The sequence below is a fragment of the Oncorhynchus nerka genome, linkage group LG10, assembly GCF_034236695.1.
Source record: "Oncorhynchus nerka isolate Pitt River linkage group LG10, Oner_Uvic_2.0, whole genome shotgun sequence".
In the NCBI taxonomy this organism is placed as follows: Eukaryota; Metazoa; Chordata; class Actinopteri; order Salmoniformes; family Salmonidae; genus Oncorhynchus; species Oncorhynchus nerka.
Genome location: NC_088405.1, coordinates 101,853,149 through 101,871,938, shown reverse-complemented (window position 1 = coordinate 101,871,938; position 18,790 = coordinate 101,853,149). Strand labels below are relative to the sequence as shown.

General features: G+C 37.7%; 1 protein-coding gene across 1 annotated transcript in view; it reads left to right on the top strand.

The window, feature by feature from the left end:
• The first annotated feature begins 3,968 nt into the window (after positions 1-3,968).
• Positions 3,969-18,790, top strand: part of tmigd1 (transmembrane and immunoglobulin domain containing 1) — a 15,409-nt gene continuing 587 nt past the window's right edge. The window contains exons 1-5 of the mRNA XM_065024023.1: positions 3,969-4,115; positions 16,818-16,903; positions 17,250-17,522; positions 18,093-18,377; positions 18,719-18,790. The exon at positions 18,719-18,790 is cut by the window's right edge and continues 41 nt beyond it. Coding sequence (XP_064880095.1) covers positions 16,840-16,903; positions 17,250-17,522; positions 18,093-18,377; positions 18,719-18,790 — 694 coding nt within the window. The 5' untranslated portion in view covers positions 3,969-4,115; positions 16,818-16,839. The remainder of the gene's footprint in view (positions 4,116-16,817; positions 16,904-17,249; positions 17,523-18,092; positions 18,378-18,718) is intronic.

Genomic DNA, 18,790 nt, shown 5'->3' with positions numbered 1-18,790 from the left:
GTATCTCTTCAACATCAACCAGGCTTAAATATCACCTGGACCAGCCACTCCTAAATAGCACCTGGGCCAGTCACCGAATATCACCTGGACCAGCCACTCCTAAATATCACCTGGGCCAGCCACTCCTAAATATCACCTGGGCCAGTCACCGAATATCACCTGGGCCAGCCACTCCTAAATATCACCTGGGCCAGTCACCGAATATCACCTGGGCCAGCCACTCCTAAATATCACCTGGGCCAGCCACCGAATATCACCTGGGCCAGCCACTCCTAAATAGCACCTGGGCCAGCCACCGAATATCACCTGGGCCAGCCACTCCTAAATAGCACCTGGGCCAGCCACCGAATATCACCTGGGCCAGCCACTCCTAAATAGCACCTGGGCCAGTCACCGAATATCACCTGGGCCAGCCACTCCTAAATAGCACCTGGGCCAGCACAGTTTAAACAACTTCCCACTAACCAGATGAGTTTTAAGATTGCGCCGAAGAGTATGGCTGTAGTTTTACATTCCCGTAACCAATTGTGCTATTTTGTTCATTTTTTGTGTTGTTTGTATCTTTTTTTGTTACTTATTTTGTACATAATGTTGCTGCTTCCGTCTCTTATGACCGAAAATAACTTCTGGACATCAGACTTGGGATTACTCACCACTGGAAGAAGGGATTACTCACCACTGGGATTACTCAAACTGGAAGAAGCTTTTTCCTTTAACGAGTCCGACAAGAACGATATACTGCTCTCCCGGGAACAGCCCCAGATCCTCGTCATTTGCGTGAAGAAAAGACATCTGTAGGCGAGCGAGTAAACCCCCACTGCCATCAATTCTACTTGCTAACATTCAATCATTGGAAAATACATTTTCTGACCTACGATTACAACTATCCTACCAACGGATCATTAAGAAATGTAATATATTATGTTTCACCAAGTCGTGGCCGAACGACGACACGGATAATATAGAGCTGAGGGATTTTCAATGCACCAGCAGAACTATATAGCAGAAGCTATATCTGGAAAGACGAGGGGTGGGGGTGTGTGTCTTTTTGTCAATAGCAGCTTGTGCGCGATGTCTAATGTTAAAGAAGTCTCGAGGTATTGCTCACCTGAGGTAGAGTACCTTATGATAAGCTATAGACCACACTATCTACCAAGAGAATTCTCATCTATATTATTCGTAGCCATCTATTTACCACCACAGACCGATGCTAACCCTCAACACTGAAGAGGTCAGATGACGTGGTTGCTACGCTACAGGACTGTTTTGCTAGCACAGACTGGAATATGTTCCAGGATTCATCCAATGGCATTAAGGAGTATACCACCTCAGTCATTGGCTTCATCAATAAGTGCATCGACGACATCATCCACACAGTGACTGCACGTACATATCCCAACCAGAAGCCATGGATTATAAGTCGCTCTGGATAAGAGCGTCTGCTAAATGACTTAAATGTAAATGTAAATGTGATTATACAGGCAACATCCGCATCGAGCTAAAGGCTAGAGCTGCCGCTTTCAAGGAGTGGGACACGAATCCGACGCCGATAAGAAATCCCGCTATGCCCTCAGACGAACCATCAAACAAGAAAAGCATCAAGATTGAATCCTACTACACCGGCTATGATGCTCGTCGGACGTGGCAGGGCTTGATAACTATTACGGACCACAAAGGGAAACCCAGACGCGAGCTTCCCAGTGACGCGAGCCTACCAGACAAGCTAAATGCCTTTTTATGCTCGCTTCGAGGCAAGCAACACTGAAGCATGTATGAGAGCACCAGCTGTTCTGGATGACTGTGTGATAACGCTCTCGGTAGCCGATGTGAACAAAACCTTTAATAAACAGGTCAACATTCACAAAGCCGCTGGGCCAGATGGATTACCAGGACGTGTACTCAAAGCATGCGCAGACCAACTGTCAAGTGTCTTCACTGGCATTTTCAACCTCTCCCGGACCGAGTCTGTAATACCTACATGTCTCAAGCAGACCACCATAGTCCCTGTGCCCAAGGAAGCAAAGTTAACCTGCCTGAGGCAGCCAAGTCTAGGACCAATAAGGCTCCTCAAAAGCTTCTATCCCCTAACTACATGTACAAATTACCTCTATACCTCTACCCCTGCACACTGACTTGGTACCGGTACCCCCTGTCTATAGTCCCGTTATTGTTATGTTATTGTGTTACTTTTTATTATTTTCTACTTTAGTTTATTTGGAAAATATTTTCTTAACTCTTCTTGAACTGCACTGTTGGTTAAATGCTTGTAAGTAAGCATTTCACAGTAAAGTCAACACTTGTTGTATTCAGCGTGTGACAAATAAAGTTTTGATTTGATTTGATTTGAGATGGCATCCATCACAGGTGTAACACATACTGACTGACAAGGTGACACCAATCTGTGCTCCCTGCGTTCTAAAATGCCATACGCCCCAAATGTCCAACCTCAAAACATAAGTAGAAAAACCAAAAGCCTTTCACACCTTCCCTCTTAAAACAGCAAATATACCCTGTATCCTCACCACCAACAGAAAACAACTTCCTGTATCCTCACCACCAACAGAAAACAACTTCCTGTATCCTCACCACCAACAGAAAACAACTTCCTGTATCCTCAACACCAACAGAAAACAACTTCCTGTATCCTCACCACCAACAGAAAACAACTTCCTGTATCCTCACCACCAACAGAAAACAACTTCCTGTATCCTCACCACCAACAGAAAACAACTTCCTGTATCCTCACCACCAACAGAAAACAACTTCCTGTATCCTCACCACCAAACAGAAAACAACTTCCTGTATCCTCACCACCAACAGAAAACAACTTCCTGTATCCTCAACACCAACAGAAAACAACTTCCTGTATCCTCACCACCAACAGAAAACAACTCACCTGTATCCTCACCACCAACAGAAAACAACTTCCTGTATCCTCACCACCAACAGAAAACAACTTCCTGTATCCTCAACACCAACAGAAAACAACTTCCTGTATCCTCACCACCAACAGAAAACAACTTCCTGTATCCTCATCACCAACAGAAAACAACTTCCTGTATCCTCACCACCAACAGAAAACAACTTCCTGTATCCTCACCACCAACAGAAAACAACTTCCTGTATCCTCAACACCAACAGAAAACAACTTCCTGTATCCTCACCACCAACAGAAAACAACTTCCTGTATCCTCACCACCAACAGAAAACAACTTCCTGTATCCTCACCACCAACAGAAAACAACTTCCTGTATCCTCACCACCAACAGAAAACAACTTCCTGTATCCTCACCACCAACAGAAAACAACTTCCTGTATCCTCAACACCAACAGAAAATAACTTCCTGTATCCTCACCACCAACAGAAAACAACTTCCTGTATCCTCACCACCAACAGAAAACAACTTCCTGTATCCTCACCACCAACAGAAAACAACACGATAAACTAAAATGCGTCTCTACTTATGCGTCGCCTTCTCCAATATAAACTGGCTGTCAATCATCAAACATAAGACAAAAACAGACACATGAACAGACACTTTTCATATCACCTTTTTTATTTAATATTGTTTTTATATAGCTGCCGAAATCTAAGTGATGTGGGAACAATATTGCTTCAACCAGCGTCTGCCCAGTGGGATGTGTCGCATGCTAATAAAGTGAGTGAGCGAGAGACAGAGAGAGAGAGACAGAGACAGAGAGAGAGAGAGAGAGAGAGAGAGAGAGAGAGAGAGAGAGAGAGAGACAGAGAAAGTGAGAGAGAGAGAGAGAGAGAGAGACAGAGAGAAAGAGAGAGAGAGAGAGAGAGAGAGAGAGAGACAGAAAGAGAGAGAGACAGAGAGAGTGAAAGAGAGAGAGAGAGAGAGAGAGAGAGAGAGAGAGAGACAGAAAGAGAGAGAGACAGAGAGAGTGAAAGAGAGAGAGACAGAGAGAGTGAAAGAGAGAGAGAGAGAGTAATTCTGGTAAAGGCTATAAATTCCATGATATAAAGTCTTCATAGGGATCAGTCAGACCTCTACAACCTACAGATACACCACTCTAGACACAACCTACAGGAAACTAACACAAGACTAACAAGGCAACATTAGATAACCGTTGATATTCTGTGACTTTCTGTGAGTAGATTGATATTTGCTTCTTCTACTGTCTCAGGGCGGAATAGTTATCTCTGTATATATGACCTCTTTCTGAAAGATGACATGAATTTCTCCATCCTTACTTCCTGACTAATTAGTTACAATGAAATACATAATTGAATCCAGACAACGTTTACTGTCCAGAGTAAATGTGTGTTTAGTTCATGTGTTATTAATTGGGCTCCCAAGTGATGCAGCGGTCTAAGGCACTGCATCTCAGTGCAAGAGGCATCGCTACAGTCCTTGGTTCGAATCCAGGCTGTATCGCATCTGGCCGTGATTGGGAGTCCCATAGGGCGGCGATCAATTGACCCAGCATCGTCCGGGTTTGCCCGGGGTATGCCGTCATTGTAAATAAATTAAATTAACTGACTTACCTAGTTAAATACTTTTTTTTTTAAATCAACGGCGGACCTGTCTATGTGAGATTCAACTGTAATCAGTAACCAACAGCCTACAAAATCCCTACTCCTACAATATTGCTAAACAGTAATCAGATATACAGCATTACTGTACAGCAATCAGATGTACAGTACTATATAGTATTCAGATGTACAGTACTATACAGTATTCAGATGTACAGTACTATACAGTATTCAGATGTACAGGAGTACTATACAGTATTCAGATGTACTGTAGTACTATACAGTATTAAGATGTATTGTAGTACTATACAGTATTTAGATGTACTGGAGTACTATACAGTATTCAGATGTATAGTATTACTATACGGTATTCAGATGTATAGTACTATACAGTATTCAGATGTACTGTCATACTATACAGTATTCAAATATACTGTAGTTCTATACAGTATTCAGATGTACAGGAGTACTATACAGTATTCAGATGTATTGTAGTACTATACAGTATTCAGATGTACTGCACTATACAGTATTCAGATGTGGAGTAGTACTAAACAGTATTCAGATGTACATTACTATAGTATTCAGGTGTACAGAACTATACAGTATTCAGATATACAGTACTATACAGCATTCAGGTGTACAGAACTATACAGTATTCAGATATACAGTACTATACAGTAATCAGATGTACAGTACTATACAGTATTCCGATCAACAGTATTACTATTCAGTATTCAGATGTACAGCACTATACAGTATTCAGACGTACAGTACTATACAGTATTCAGATGTACTGTAGTACTATACAGTATTCAGATGTACTGTAGTACTATAGAGTATTCAGATGTACTGTAGTACTATACGGTATTCAGATGTACTGTAGTACTATACAGTATTCAGATGTACAGGAGTACTATACAGTATTCAGATGTACTGTAATACTATACAGTATTCAGATCAACAGTATTACTAGTCAGTATTCAGATGTATTGTAGTACTATACAGTATTCAGATGTACTGCACTATACAGTATTCAGATGTGGAGTAGTACTAAACAGTATTCAGATGTACATTACTATAGAGTATTCAGGTGTACAGAACTATACAGTATTCAGAGGTAGAGTAGTACAATACGGTATTCAGATGTACTGTAGTACTATACAGTATTCAGATGTACTGTAGTACTATACAGTATTCAGATGTACTGTAGTACTATACAGTATTCAGATGTACTGTAGTACTATACGGTTTTCAGATGTACTGTAGTACTATACGGTATTCAGATGTACTGTAGTACAATACAGTATTCAGATGTACTGTAGTACTATACGGTATTCAGATGTACTGTAGTACTATACAGTATTCAGGTGTACTGTAGTACTATACGGTATTCAGATGTACTGTAGTACTATACAGTATTCAGATGTACTGGAGTACTATACAGTATTCAGATGTAGTGTAATACTATACAGTATTCAGAACAACAGTATTACTAGTCAGTATTCAGATGTATTGTAGTACTATACAGTATTCAGATGTACTGCACTATACAGTATTCAGATGTGGAGTAGTACTAAACAGTATTCAGATGTACATTACTATAGAGTATTCAGGTGTACAGAACTATACAGTATTCAGATATACAGTACTATACAGCATTCAGGTGTACAGAACTATACAGTATTCAGATATACAGTACTATACAGTAATCAGATGTACAGTACTATACAGTAATCAGATGTACAGTACTATACAGTATTCCGATCAACAGTATTACTATTCAGTATTCAGATGTACAGCACTATACAGTATTCAGATGTACAGTACTATACAGTATTCAGATTTTCTGTAATACTATACAGTATTCAGATGTAATGTAATACTATAGAGTATTCAGATGTACTGTAGTACTATACGGTATTCAGATGTACTGTAGTACTATACAGTATTCAGATGTACTGTAGGACTATACAGTATTCAGATGTACTGTAGTACTATACGGTATTCAGATGTACTGTAGTACTATACAGTATTCAGATGTACTGTAGTCTATACGGTATTCAGATGTACTGTAGTACTATAGAGTATTCAGATGTACTGTAGTACTATACGGTATTCAGATGTACTGTAGTACTATACAGTATTCAGATATACTGTAGTACTATACACTATTCAGATGTACTGTAGTACTATACAGTATTCAGATGTACTGTAGTACTATACGGTATTCAGATGTACTGTAGTACTATACAGTATTCAGATGTACTGTAGTACTATACGGTATTCAGATGTACTGTAGTACTATACGGTATTCAGATGTACTGTAGTAAAATACAGTATTCAGATGTACTGTAGTACAATACGGTATTCAGATGTACTGTAGTACAATACAGTATTCAGATGTACTGTAGTACTATACAGTATTCAGATGTACTGTAGTACTATGCGGTATTCAGATGTACTGTAGTACTATACAGTTTTCAGATGTACTGTAGTACTATACGGTATTCAGATGTACTGTAGTACTATACAGTATTCAGATGTACTGTAGTACAATACAGTATTCAGATGTACTGTAGTACTATACGGTATTCAGATGTACTGTAGTACTATACCGTATTCAGATGTACTGTAGTACAATACAGTATTCAGATGTACTGTAGTACTATACAGTATTCAGGTGTACTGTAGTACTATACGGTATTCAGATGTACTGTAGTACTATACAGTATTCAGATGTAAAGGAGTACTATACAGTATTCAGATGTACTGTAGTACTATACAGTATTAAGATGTATAGTACTATACAGTATTCAGGTGTATCGTACTATACAGTATTCAGATGTACTGGAGTACTATACAGTATTCAGATGTATAGTACTATACAGTATTCAGATGTACTGTCATACTATACAGTATTCAAATATACTGTAGTTCTATACAGTATTCAGATGTACAGGAGTACTATACAGTATTCAGATGTATTGTAGTACTATACAGTATTCAGATCAACAGTATTACTAGTCAGTATTCAGATGTATTGTAGTACTATACAGTATTCAGATGTACTGCACTATACAGTATTCAGATGTGGAGTAGTACTAAACAGTATTCAGATGTACATTACTATAGAGTATTCAGGTGTACAGAACTATACAGTATTCAGATATACAGTACTATACAGCATTCAGGTGTACAGAACTATACAGTATTCAGATATACAGTACTATACAGTAATCAGATGTACAGTACTATACAGTAATCAGATGTACAGTACTATACAGTATTCCGATCAACAGTATTACTATTCAGTATTCAGATGTACAGCACTATACAGTATTCAGATGTACAGTACTATACAGTATTCAGATTTTCTGTAGTACTATACAGTATTCAGATGTAATGTAATACTATAGAGTATTCAGATGTACTGTAGTACTATACGGTATTCAGATGTACTGTAGTACTATACAGTATTCAGATGTACTGTAGTACTATACAGTATTCAGATGTACTGTAGTACTATAGAGTATTCAGATGTACTGTAGTACTATACGGTATTCAGATGTACTGTAGTACTATACAGTATTCAGATATACTGTAGTACTATACACTATTCAGATGTACTGTAGTACTATACGGTATTCAGATGTACTGTAGTACTATACAGTATTCAGATGTACTGTAGTACTATACGGTATTCAGATGTACTGTAGTACTATACGGTATTCAGATGTACTGTAGTAAAATACAGTATTCAGATGTACTGTAGTACAATACACTATTCAGATGTACTGTAGTACAATACAGTATTCAGATGTACTGTAGTACTATACAGTTTTCAGATGTACTGTAGTACTATACGGTATTCAGATGTACTGTAGTACTATACAGTATTCAGATGTACTGTAGTACAATACAGTATTCAGATGTACTGTAGTACTATACGGTATTCAGATGTACTGTAGTACTATACCGTATTCAGATGTACTGTAGTACAATACAGTATTCAGATGTACTGTAGTACTATACAGTATTCAGGTGTACTGTAGTACTATACGGTATTCAGATGTACTGTAGTACTATACAGTATTCAGATGTAAAGGAGTACTATACAGTATTCAGATGTACTGTAGTACTATACAGTATTAAGATGTATAGTACTATACAGTATTCAGATATACTGTAGTACTATACACTATTCAGATGTACTGTAGTACTATACAGTATTCAGATGTACTGTAGTACTATACGGTATTCAGATGTACTGTAGTACTATACAGTATTCAGATGTACTGTAGTACTATACGGTATTCAGATGTACTGTAGTACTATACGGTATTCAGATGTACTGTAGTAAAATACAGTATTCAGATGTACTGTAGTACAATACGGTATTCAGATGTACTGTAGTACAATACAGTATTCAGATGTACTGTAGTACTATACAGTATTCAGATGTACTGTAGTACTATGCGGTATTCAGATGTACTGTAGTACTATACAGTTTTCAGATGTACTGTAGTACTATACGGTATTCAGATGTACTGTAGTACTATACAGTATTCAGATGTACTGTAGTACAATACAGTATTCAGATGTACTGTAGTACTATACGGTATTCAGATGTACTGTAGTACTATACCGTATTCAGATGTACTGTAGTACAATACAGTATTCAGATGTACTGTAGTACTATACAGTATTCAGGTGTACTGTAGTACTATACGGTATTCAGATGTACTGTAGTACTATACAGTATTCAGATGTAAAGGAGTACTATACAGTATTCAGATGTACTGTAGTACTATACAGTATTAAGATGTATAGTACTATACAGTATTCAGGTGTATCGTACTATACAGTATTCAGATGTACTGGAGTACTATACAGTATTCAGATGTATAGTACTATACAGTATTCAGATGTACTGTCATACTATACAGTATTCAAATATACTGTAGTTCTATACAGTATTCAGATGTACAGGAGTACTATACAGTATTCAGATGTATTGTAGTACTATACAGTATTCAGATCAACAGTATTACTAGTCAGTATTCAGATGTATTGTAGTACTATACAGTATTCAGATGTACTGCACTATACAGTATTCAGATGTGGAGTAGTACTAAACAGTATTCAGATGTACATTACTATAGAGTATTCAGGTGTACAGAACTATACAGTATTCAGATATACAGTACTATACAGCATTCAGGTGTACAGAACTATACAGTATTCAGATATACAGTACTATACAGTAATCAGATGTACAGTACTATACAGTAATCAGATGTACAGTACTATACAGTATTCCGATCAACAGTATTACTATTCAGTATTCAGATGTACAGCACTATACAGTATTCAGATGTACAGTACTATACAGTATTCAGATTTTCTGTAGTACTATACAGTATTCAGATGTAATGTAATACTATAGAGTATTCAGATGTACTGTAGTACTATACGGTATTCAGATGTACTGTAGTACTATACAGTATTCAGATGTACTGTAGTACTATACAGTATTCAGATGTACTGTAGTACTATAGAGTATTCAGATGTACTGTAGTACTATACGGTATTCAGATGTACTGTAGTACTATACAGTATTCAGATATACTGTAGTACTATACACTATTCAGATGTACTGTAGTACTATACGGTATTCAGATGTACTGTAGTACTATACAGTATTCAGATGTACTGTAGTACTATACGGTATTCAGATGTACTGTAGTACTATACGGTATTCAGATGTACTGTAGTAAAATACAGTATTCAGATGTACTGTAGTACAATACACTATTCAGATGTACTGTAGTACAATACAGTATTCAGATGTACTGTAGTACTATACAGTTTTCAGATGTACTGTAGTACTATACGGTATTCAGATGTACTGTAGTACTATACAGTATTCAGATGTACTGTAGTACAATACAGTATTCAGATGTACTGTAGTACTATACGGTATTCAGATGTACTGTAGTACTATACCGTATTCAGATGTACTGTAGTACAATACAGTATTCAGATGTACTGTAGTACTATACAGTATTCAGGTGTACTGTAGTACTATACGGTATTCAGATGTACTGTAGTACTATACAGTATTCAGATGTAAAGGAGTACTATACAGTATTCAGATGTACTGTAGTACTATACAGTATTAAGATGTATAGTACTATACAGTATTCAGGTGTATCGTACTATACAGTATTCAGATGTACTGGAGTACTATACAGTATTCAGATGTATAGTACTATACAGTATTCAGATGTACTGTCATACTATACAGTATTCAAATATACTGTAGTTCTATACAGTATTCAGATGTACAGGAGTACTATACAGTATTCAGATGTATTGTAGTACTATACAGTATTCAGATCAACAGTATTACTAGTCAGTATTCAGATGTATTGTAGTACTATACAGTATTCAGATGTACTGCACTATACAGTATTCAGATGTGGAGTAGTACTAAACAGTATTCAGATGTACATTACTATAGAGTATTCAGGTGTACAGAACTATACAGTATTCAGATATACAGTACTATACAGCATTCAGGTGTACAGAACTATACAGTATTCAGATATACAGTACTATACAGTAATCAGATGTACAGTACTATACAGTAATCAGATGTACAGTACTATACAGTATTCCGATCAACAGTATTACTATTCAGTATTCAGATGTACAGCACTATACAGTATTCAGATGTACAGTACTATACAGTATTCAGATTTTCTGTAGTACTATACAGTATTCAGATGTAATGTAATACTATAGAGTATTCAGATGTACTGTAGTACTATACGGTATTCAGATGTACTGTAGTACTATACAGTATTCAGATGTACTGTAGTACTATACAGTATTCAGATGTACTGTAGTACTATAGAGTATTCAGATGTACTGTAGTACTATACGGTATTCAGATGTACTGTAGTACTATACAGTATTCAGATATACTGTAGTACTATACACTATTCAGATGTACTGTAGTACTATACGGTATTCAGATGTACTGTAGTACTATACAGTATTCAGATGTACTGTAGTACTATACGGTATTCAGATGTACTGTAGTACTATACGGTATTCAGATGTACTGTAGTAAAATACAGTATTCAGATGTACTGTAGTACAATACACTATTCAGATGTACTGTAGTACAATACAGTATTCAGATGTACTGTAGTACTATACAGTATTCAGATGTACTGTAGTACTATACAGTATTCAGATGTACTGTAGTACAATACAGTATTCAGATGTACTGTAGTACTATACGGTATTCAGATGTACTGTAGTACTATACAGTATTCAGATGTACTGTAGTACAATACAGTATTCAGATGTACTGTAGTACTATACAGTATTCAGATGTACTGCACTATACAGTTTTCAGATGTGGAGTAGTACTAAACAGTATTCAGATGTACATTACTATAGAGTATTCAGGTGTACAGAACTATACAGTATTCAGAGGTAGAGTAGTACAATACGGTATTCAGATGTACTGTAGTACTATACAGTATTCAGATGTACTGTAGTACTATACAGTATTCAGATGTACTGTAGTACTATACAGTATTCAGATGTACTGTAGTACTATACGGTTTTCAGATGTACTGTAGTACTATACGGTATTCAGATGTACTGTAGTACAATACAGTATTCAGATGTACTGTAGTACTATACGGTATTCAGATGTACTGTAGTACTATACAGTATTCAGATGTAAAGGAGTACTATACAGTATTCAGATGTACTGTAGTACTATACAGTATTAAGATGTATAGTACTATACAGTATTCAGGTGTATCGTACTATACAGTATTCAGATGTACTGGAGTACTATACAGTATTCAGATGTATAGTACTATACAGTATTCAGATGTACTGTCATACTATACAGTATTCAAATATACTGTAGTTCTATACAGTATTCAGATGTACAGGAGTACTATACAGTATTCAGATGTACTGGAGTACTATACAGTATTCAGATATACTGTAGTTCTATACAGTATTCAGATGTACAGGAGTACTATACAGTATTCAGATGTAGTGTAATACTATACAGTATTCAGAACAACAGTATTACTAGTCAGTATTAAGATGTATTGTAGTACTATACAGTATTCAGATGTACTGCACTATACAGTATTCAGATGTGGAGTAGTACTAAACAGTATTCAGATGTACATTACTATAGAGTATTCAGGTGTACAGAACTATACAGTATTCAGATATACAGTACTATACATTATTCAGGTGTACAGAACTATACAGTATTCAGATATACAGTACTATACAGTAATCAGATGTACAGTACTATACAGTAATCAGATGTACAGTACTATACAGTATTCCGATCAACAGTATTACTATTCAGTATTCAGATGTACAGCACTATACAGTATTCAGATGTACAGTACTATACAGTATTCAGATTTTCTGTAATACTATACAGTATTCAGATGTAATGTAATACTATAGAGTATTCAGATGTACTGTAGTACTATACGGTATTCAGATGTACTGTAGTACTATACAGTATTCAGATGTACTGTAGGACTATACAGTATTCAGATGTACTGTAGTACTATACGGTATTCAGATGTACTGTAGTACTATACAGTATTCAGATGTACTGTAGTCTATACGGTATTCAGATGTACTGTAGTACTATAGAGTATTCAGATGTACTGTAGTACTATACGGTATTCAGATGTACTGTAGTACTATACAGTATTCAGATATACTGTAGTACTATACACTATTCAGATGTACTGTAGTACTATACAGTATTCAGATGTACTGTAGTACTATACGGTATTCAGATGTACTGTAGTACTATACAGTATTCAGATGTACTGTAGTACTATACGGTATTCAGATGTACTGTAGTACTATACGGTATTCAGATGTACTGTAGTAAAATACAGTATTCAGATGTACTGTAGTACAATACGGTATTCAGATGTACTGTAGTACAATACAGTATTCAGATGTACTGTAGTACTATACAGTATTCAGATGTACTGTAGTACTATGCGGTATTCAGATGTACTGTAGTACTATACAGTTTTCAGATGTACTGTAGTACTATACGGTATTCAGATGTACTGTAGTACTATACAGTATTCAGATGTACTGTAGTACAATACAGTATTCAGATGTACTGTAGTACTATACGGTATTCAGATGTACTGTAGTACTATACCGTATTCAGATGTACTGTAGTACAATACAGTATTCAGATGTACTGTAGTACTATACAGTATTCAGGTGTACTGTAGTACTATACGGTATTCAGATGTACTGTAGTACTATACAGTATTCAGATGTAAAGGAGTACTATACAGTATTCAGATGTACTGTAGTACTATACAGTATTAAGATGTATAGTACTATACAGTATTCAGGTGTATCGTACTATACAGTATTCAGATGTACTGGAGTACTATACAGTATTCAGATGTATAGTACTATACAGTATTCAGATGTACTGTCATACTATACAGTATTCAAATATACTGTAGTTCTATACAGTATTCAGATGTACAGGAGTACTATACTGTATTCAGATGTATTGTAGTACTATACAGTATTCAGATCAACAGTATTACTAGTCAGTATTCAGATGTATTGTAGTACTATACAGTATTCAGATGTACTGCACTATACAGTATTCAGATGTGGAGTAGTACTAAACAGTATTCAGATGTACATTACTATAGAGTATTCAGGTGTACAGAACTATACAGTATTCAGATATACAGTACTATACAGCATTCAGGTGTACAGAACTATACAGTATTCAGATATACAGTACTATACAGTAATCAGATGTACAGTACTATACAGTAATCAGATGTACAGTACTATACAGTATTCCGATCAACAGTATTACTATTCAGTATTCAGATGTACAGCACTATACAGTATTCAGATGTACAGTACTATACAGTATTCAGATTTTCTGTAGTACTATACAGTATTCAGATGTAATGTAATACTATAGAGTATTCAGATGTACTGTAGTACTATACGGTATTCAGATGTACTGTAGTACTATACAGTATTCAGATGTACTGTAGTACTATACAGTATTCAGATGTACTGTAGTACTATACGGTATTCAGATGTACTGTAGTACTATACAGTATTCAGATGTACTGTAGTACTATACAGTATTCAGATGTACTGTAGTACTATAGAGTATTCAGATGTACTGTAGTACTATACGGTATTCAGATGTACTGTAGTACTATACAGTATTCAGATATACTGTAGTACTATACACTATTCAGATGTACTGTAGTACTATACGGTATTCAGATGTACTGTAGTACTATACAGTATTCAGATGTACTGTAGTACTATACGGTATTCAGATGTACTGTAGTACTATACGGTATTCAGATGTACTGTAGTAAAATACAGTATTCAGATGTACTGTAGTACAATACACTATTCAGATGTACTGTAGTACAATACAGTATTCAGATGTACTGTAGTACTATACAGTATTCAGATGTACTGTAGTACTATACGGTATTCAGATGTACTGTAGTACTATGCGGTATTCAGATGTACTGTAGTACTATACAGTTTTCAGATGTACTGTAGTACTATACGGTATTCAGATGTACTGTAGTACTATACAGTATTCAGATGTAGAGTAGTACAATACGGTATTCAGATGTACTGTAGTACTATACAGTATTCAGATGTACTGTAGTACAATACAGTATTCAGATGTACTGTAGTACTATACGGTATTCAGATGTACTGTAGTACTATACAGTATTCAGATGTACTGTAGTACAATACAGTATTCAGATGTACTGTAGTACTATACAGTATTCAGGTGTACTGTAGTACTATACGGTATTCAGATGTACTGTAGTACTATACAGTATTCAGATGTAAAGGAGTACTATACAGTATTCAGATGTACTGTAGTACTATACAGTATTAAGATGTATAGTACTATACAGTATTCAGGTGTATCGTACTATACAGTATTCAGATGTACTGGAGTACTATACAGTATTCAGATGTATAGTACTATACAGTATTCAGATGTACTGTCATACTATACAGTATTCAAATATACTGTAGTTCTATACAGTATTCAGATGTACAGGAGTACTATACAGTATTCAGATGTACTGTAATACTATACAGTATTCAGATCAACAGTATTACTAGTCAGTATTCAGATGTATTGTAGTACTATACAGTATTCAGATGTACTGCACTATACAGTATTCAGATGTGGAGTAGTACTAAACAGTATTCAGATGTACATTACTATAGAGTATTCAGGTGTACAGAACTATACAGTATTCAGATATACAGTACTATACAGCATTCAGGTGTACAGAACTATACAGTATTCAGATATACAGTACTATACAGTAATCAGATGTACAGTACTATACAGTATTCCGATCAACAGTATTACTATTCAGTATTCAGATGTACAGCACTATACAGTATTCAGATGTACAGTACTATACAGTATTCAGATTTTCTGTAGTACTATACAGTATTCAGATGTACTGTAGTACTATACGGTATTCAGATGTACAGTACTATACAGTATTCAGATGTACTGTAGTACTATACGGTATTCAGATGTACTGTAGTACAATACAGTATTCAGATGTACTGTAGTACTATACAGTATTCAGATGTACTGTAGTACTATACGGTATTCAGATGTACTGTAGTACTATACAGTATTCAGATGTACTGTAATACTATACAATATTCAGATGTACTGTAGTACTATACGGTATTCAGATGTACTGTAGTACAATACGGTACTCAGATGTACTGTAGTACTATACAGTATTCAGATGTACTGTAGTACTATACAATATTCAGATGTACTGTAGTACTATACGGTATTCAGATGTACTGTAGTACAATACGGTACTCAGATGTACTGTAGTACTATACAGTATTCAGGTGTACTGTAGTACTATACAGTATTCAGATGTACTGTAGTACAATACGGTATTCAGATGTACTGTAGTACTATACAGTATTCAGATGTACTGTAGTACTATACGGTATTCAGATGTACTGTAGTACTATACAGTATTCAGATGTACTGTAGTACTATACAGGCTGTGTCTGTTTAAATGTCCAGTTTATATTCTTTATTAACAAGTTCTTTATGGTCCAGACCCAGAGGTAGTCTGTGTCTGTCAACACCCAGCCCACAGTCTCTCTCTGATAGACTGACCACTGTGTCCTGTCCTCTCCCCAGGCGGTGTGGGTTTCTGGGTAAGATGATGATGTCAGTGAAAGCCAGTGCGTTCTTGCTGGTGCTCTACTTTACCACACCGATTTCAGGTGAGACTGACCTCTGACCTCTAATCTTTCACCCCTGATCTTTCAACATCTGACCCTTGACCTTTCACCTCTCCAAACTCTCTTCTTTCCCCTTTATCATTCCCCTCTCAGCCTCAGGTGACTCTACACTCTACACCTCAATCATAACCCTCCCCCTCCTCCTCTCTCTCCTCTTCCATCCATCCATCCTTCCCTTTCCCTCTCCCTCCCCCTCTCTCTCCTCTTCCCTCCAACTTTCCCTCCCCTCCATCCCTCTCTCCATGCCTCCATCTGACCCTCCCTCCCTCCCTCCCTCCCTCCCCCCACCCTCTCTCCCTCCCTCCCCCTCTCTCCTCTCCCTCCCCAGGATTAGAGGTGAAGTCAGATCCAGAAGTCAGTGGAGGGTTTGTCCATACAGAGCTGGAGAAGACAGTGTCTCTGACCTGTCTGTCTGAGCCCCAGGAGGCAGAGCTGGTGTGGCTGAGGAACGGTCAGCTGATCAGCATTGCAGAGGGCAACACCTGGGGCAGCAGCAGGCTCTGTGTCACGCCCGTAACCCACGTCGACAACGCCGCCATCTTTACCTGCCAGATGAAGAACAATGCCAGCGTCAACGCCTCAGTCCAGCTGGAGGTCACCTGTATGTTTCTCTCTCTGTTTCTCTCTCTCTCTGTCTCTCTCTCTCTCTGTCTCTCTGTTTCTCTCTCTCTCTGTCTCGCTCTCTCTGTTTCTCTCTCTCTCTGTCTCTCTCTCTCTGTTTCTCTCTCTCTCTGTCTCTCTCTCTCTCTGTCTCTCTGTTTCTCTCTCTCTCTGTCTCTCTCTCTCTGTCTCTCTGTTTCTCTCTCTCTCTGTCTCTCTCTCTCTGTCTCTGTCTCTCTCTCTCTCTGTCTCTCTCTCTCTATGTTTCTCTCTCTCTCTGTCTCTCTCTCTCTCTGTCTCTCTCTCTCTCTCTGTCTCTCTCTCTCTCTCTGTCTCTCTCTGTCTCGCTCTGTCTCTCTGTTTCTCTCTGTCTCTCTCTCTCTCTCTCTCTGTCTCTCTCTGTCTCTCTCTGTCTCTCTGTTTCTCTCTGTTTCTCTCTGTCTCTCTCTCTCTCTCTCTCTCTCTCTCTCTATCTGTCTCTCTCTCTCTCTCTCTGTCTATCTCTCTCTCTCTCTGTCTCTCTCTGTCTCTGACCCGTTGTTACCACTGACCTCTAACCTGTGCTCCCTAGACGCCCCGTTGCACTCTGGGAAGGAGGAGGTGTCGGTGGAGCAGACTAGGGAGCTGGAATTGTCATGTGACGTCTCTGCCAACCCCCCCGTCTTGGTATCTTGGCAACAGCACGGAGACCCCATCGACCTATCAGAGGGCCGCTTCCTACTGACCAATGACGGCTTGACGTCTCGTCTGAAGGTGGGCCGGGTGGACAGGGCGGTACACCAAGGTCCCTACAGCTGTGTGACGTCATCGCCCATTTACCCAAATCGCACCAAATCTTTTGAAGTCACCGTCACAGGTCAGGGAAGGGTCACGCTCCCACAATGCAACACACTTACTTCTCTGCATTTACCGCAGACCTGAATTCCTTTCTTTCCTGATGTCCTCTCATCATGTTCTCCTCTCCTCTCCTCTCCTCTCCTCTCCTCTCCTCTGCTTCTCTTCTTCTCTGCTTATCTTCTCCTCTCCTCTGCCTCTCCTCTCCTCTTCTCTTCTCTGCTTCTCTTCTCCTCTCCTCTGCCTCTCCTCTCCTCTCCTCTTCTCTTCTCTTCTCTGCTTCTCTTCTCCTCTCCTCTGCCTCTCCACTCCTCTTCTCTTCTCTGCTTCGTCTTTCCTCCCATCTGCCTCTCCTCTCTCTAGACAAGACCCTTCAGTTCCAGACAGACCTGATCTTTCCCATGATAGCAGGCCTGGTGGTGATAGGCTGTACCA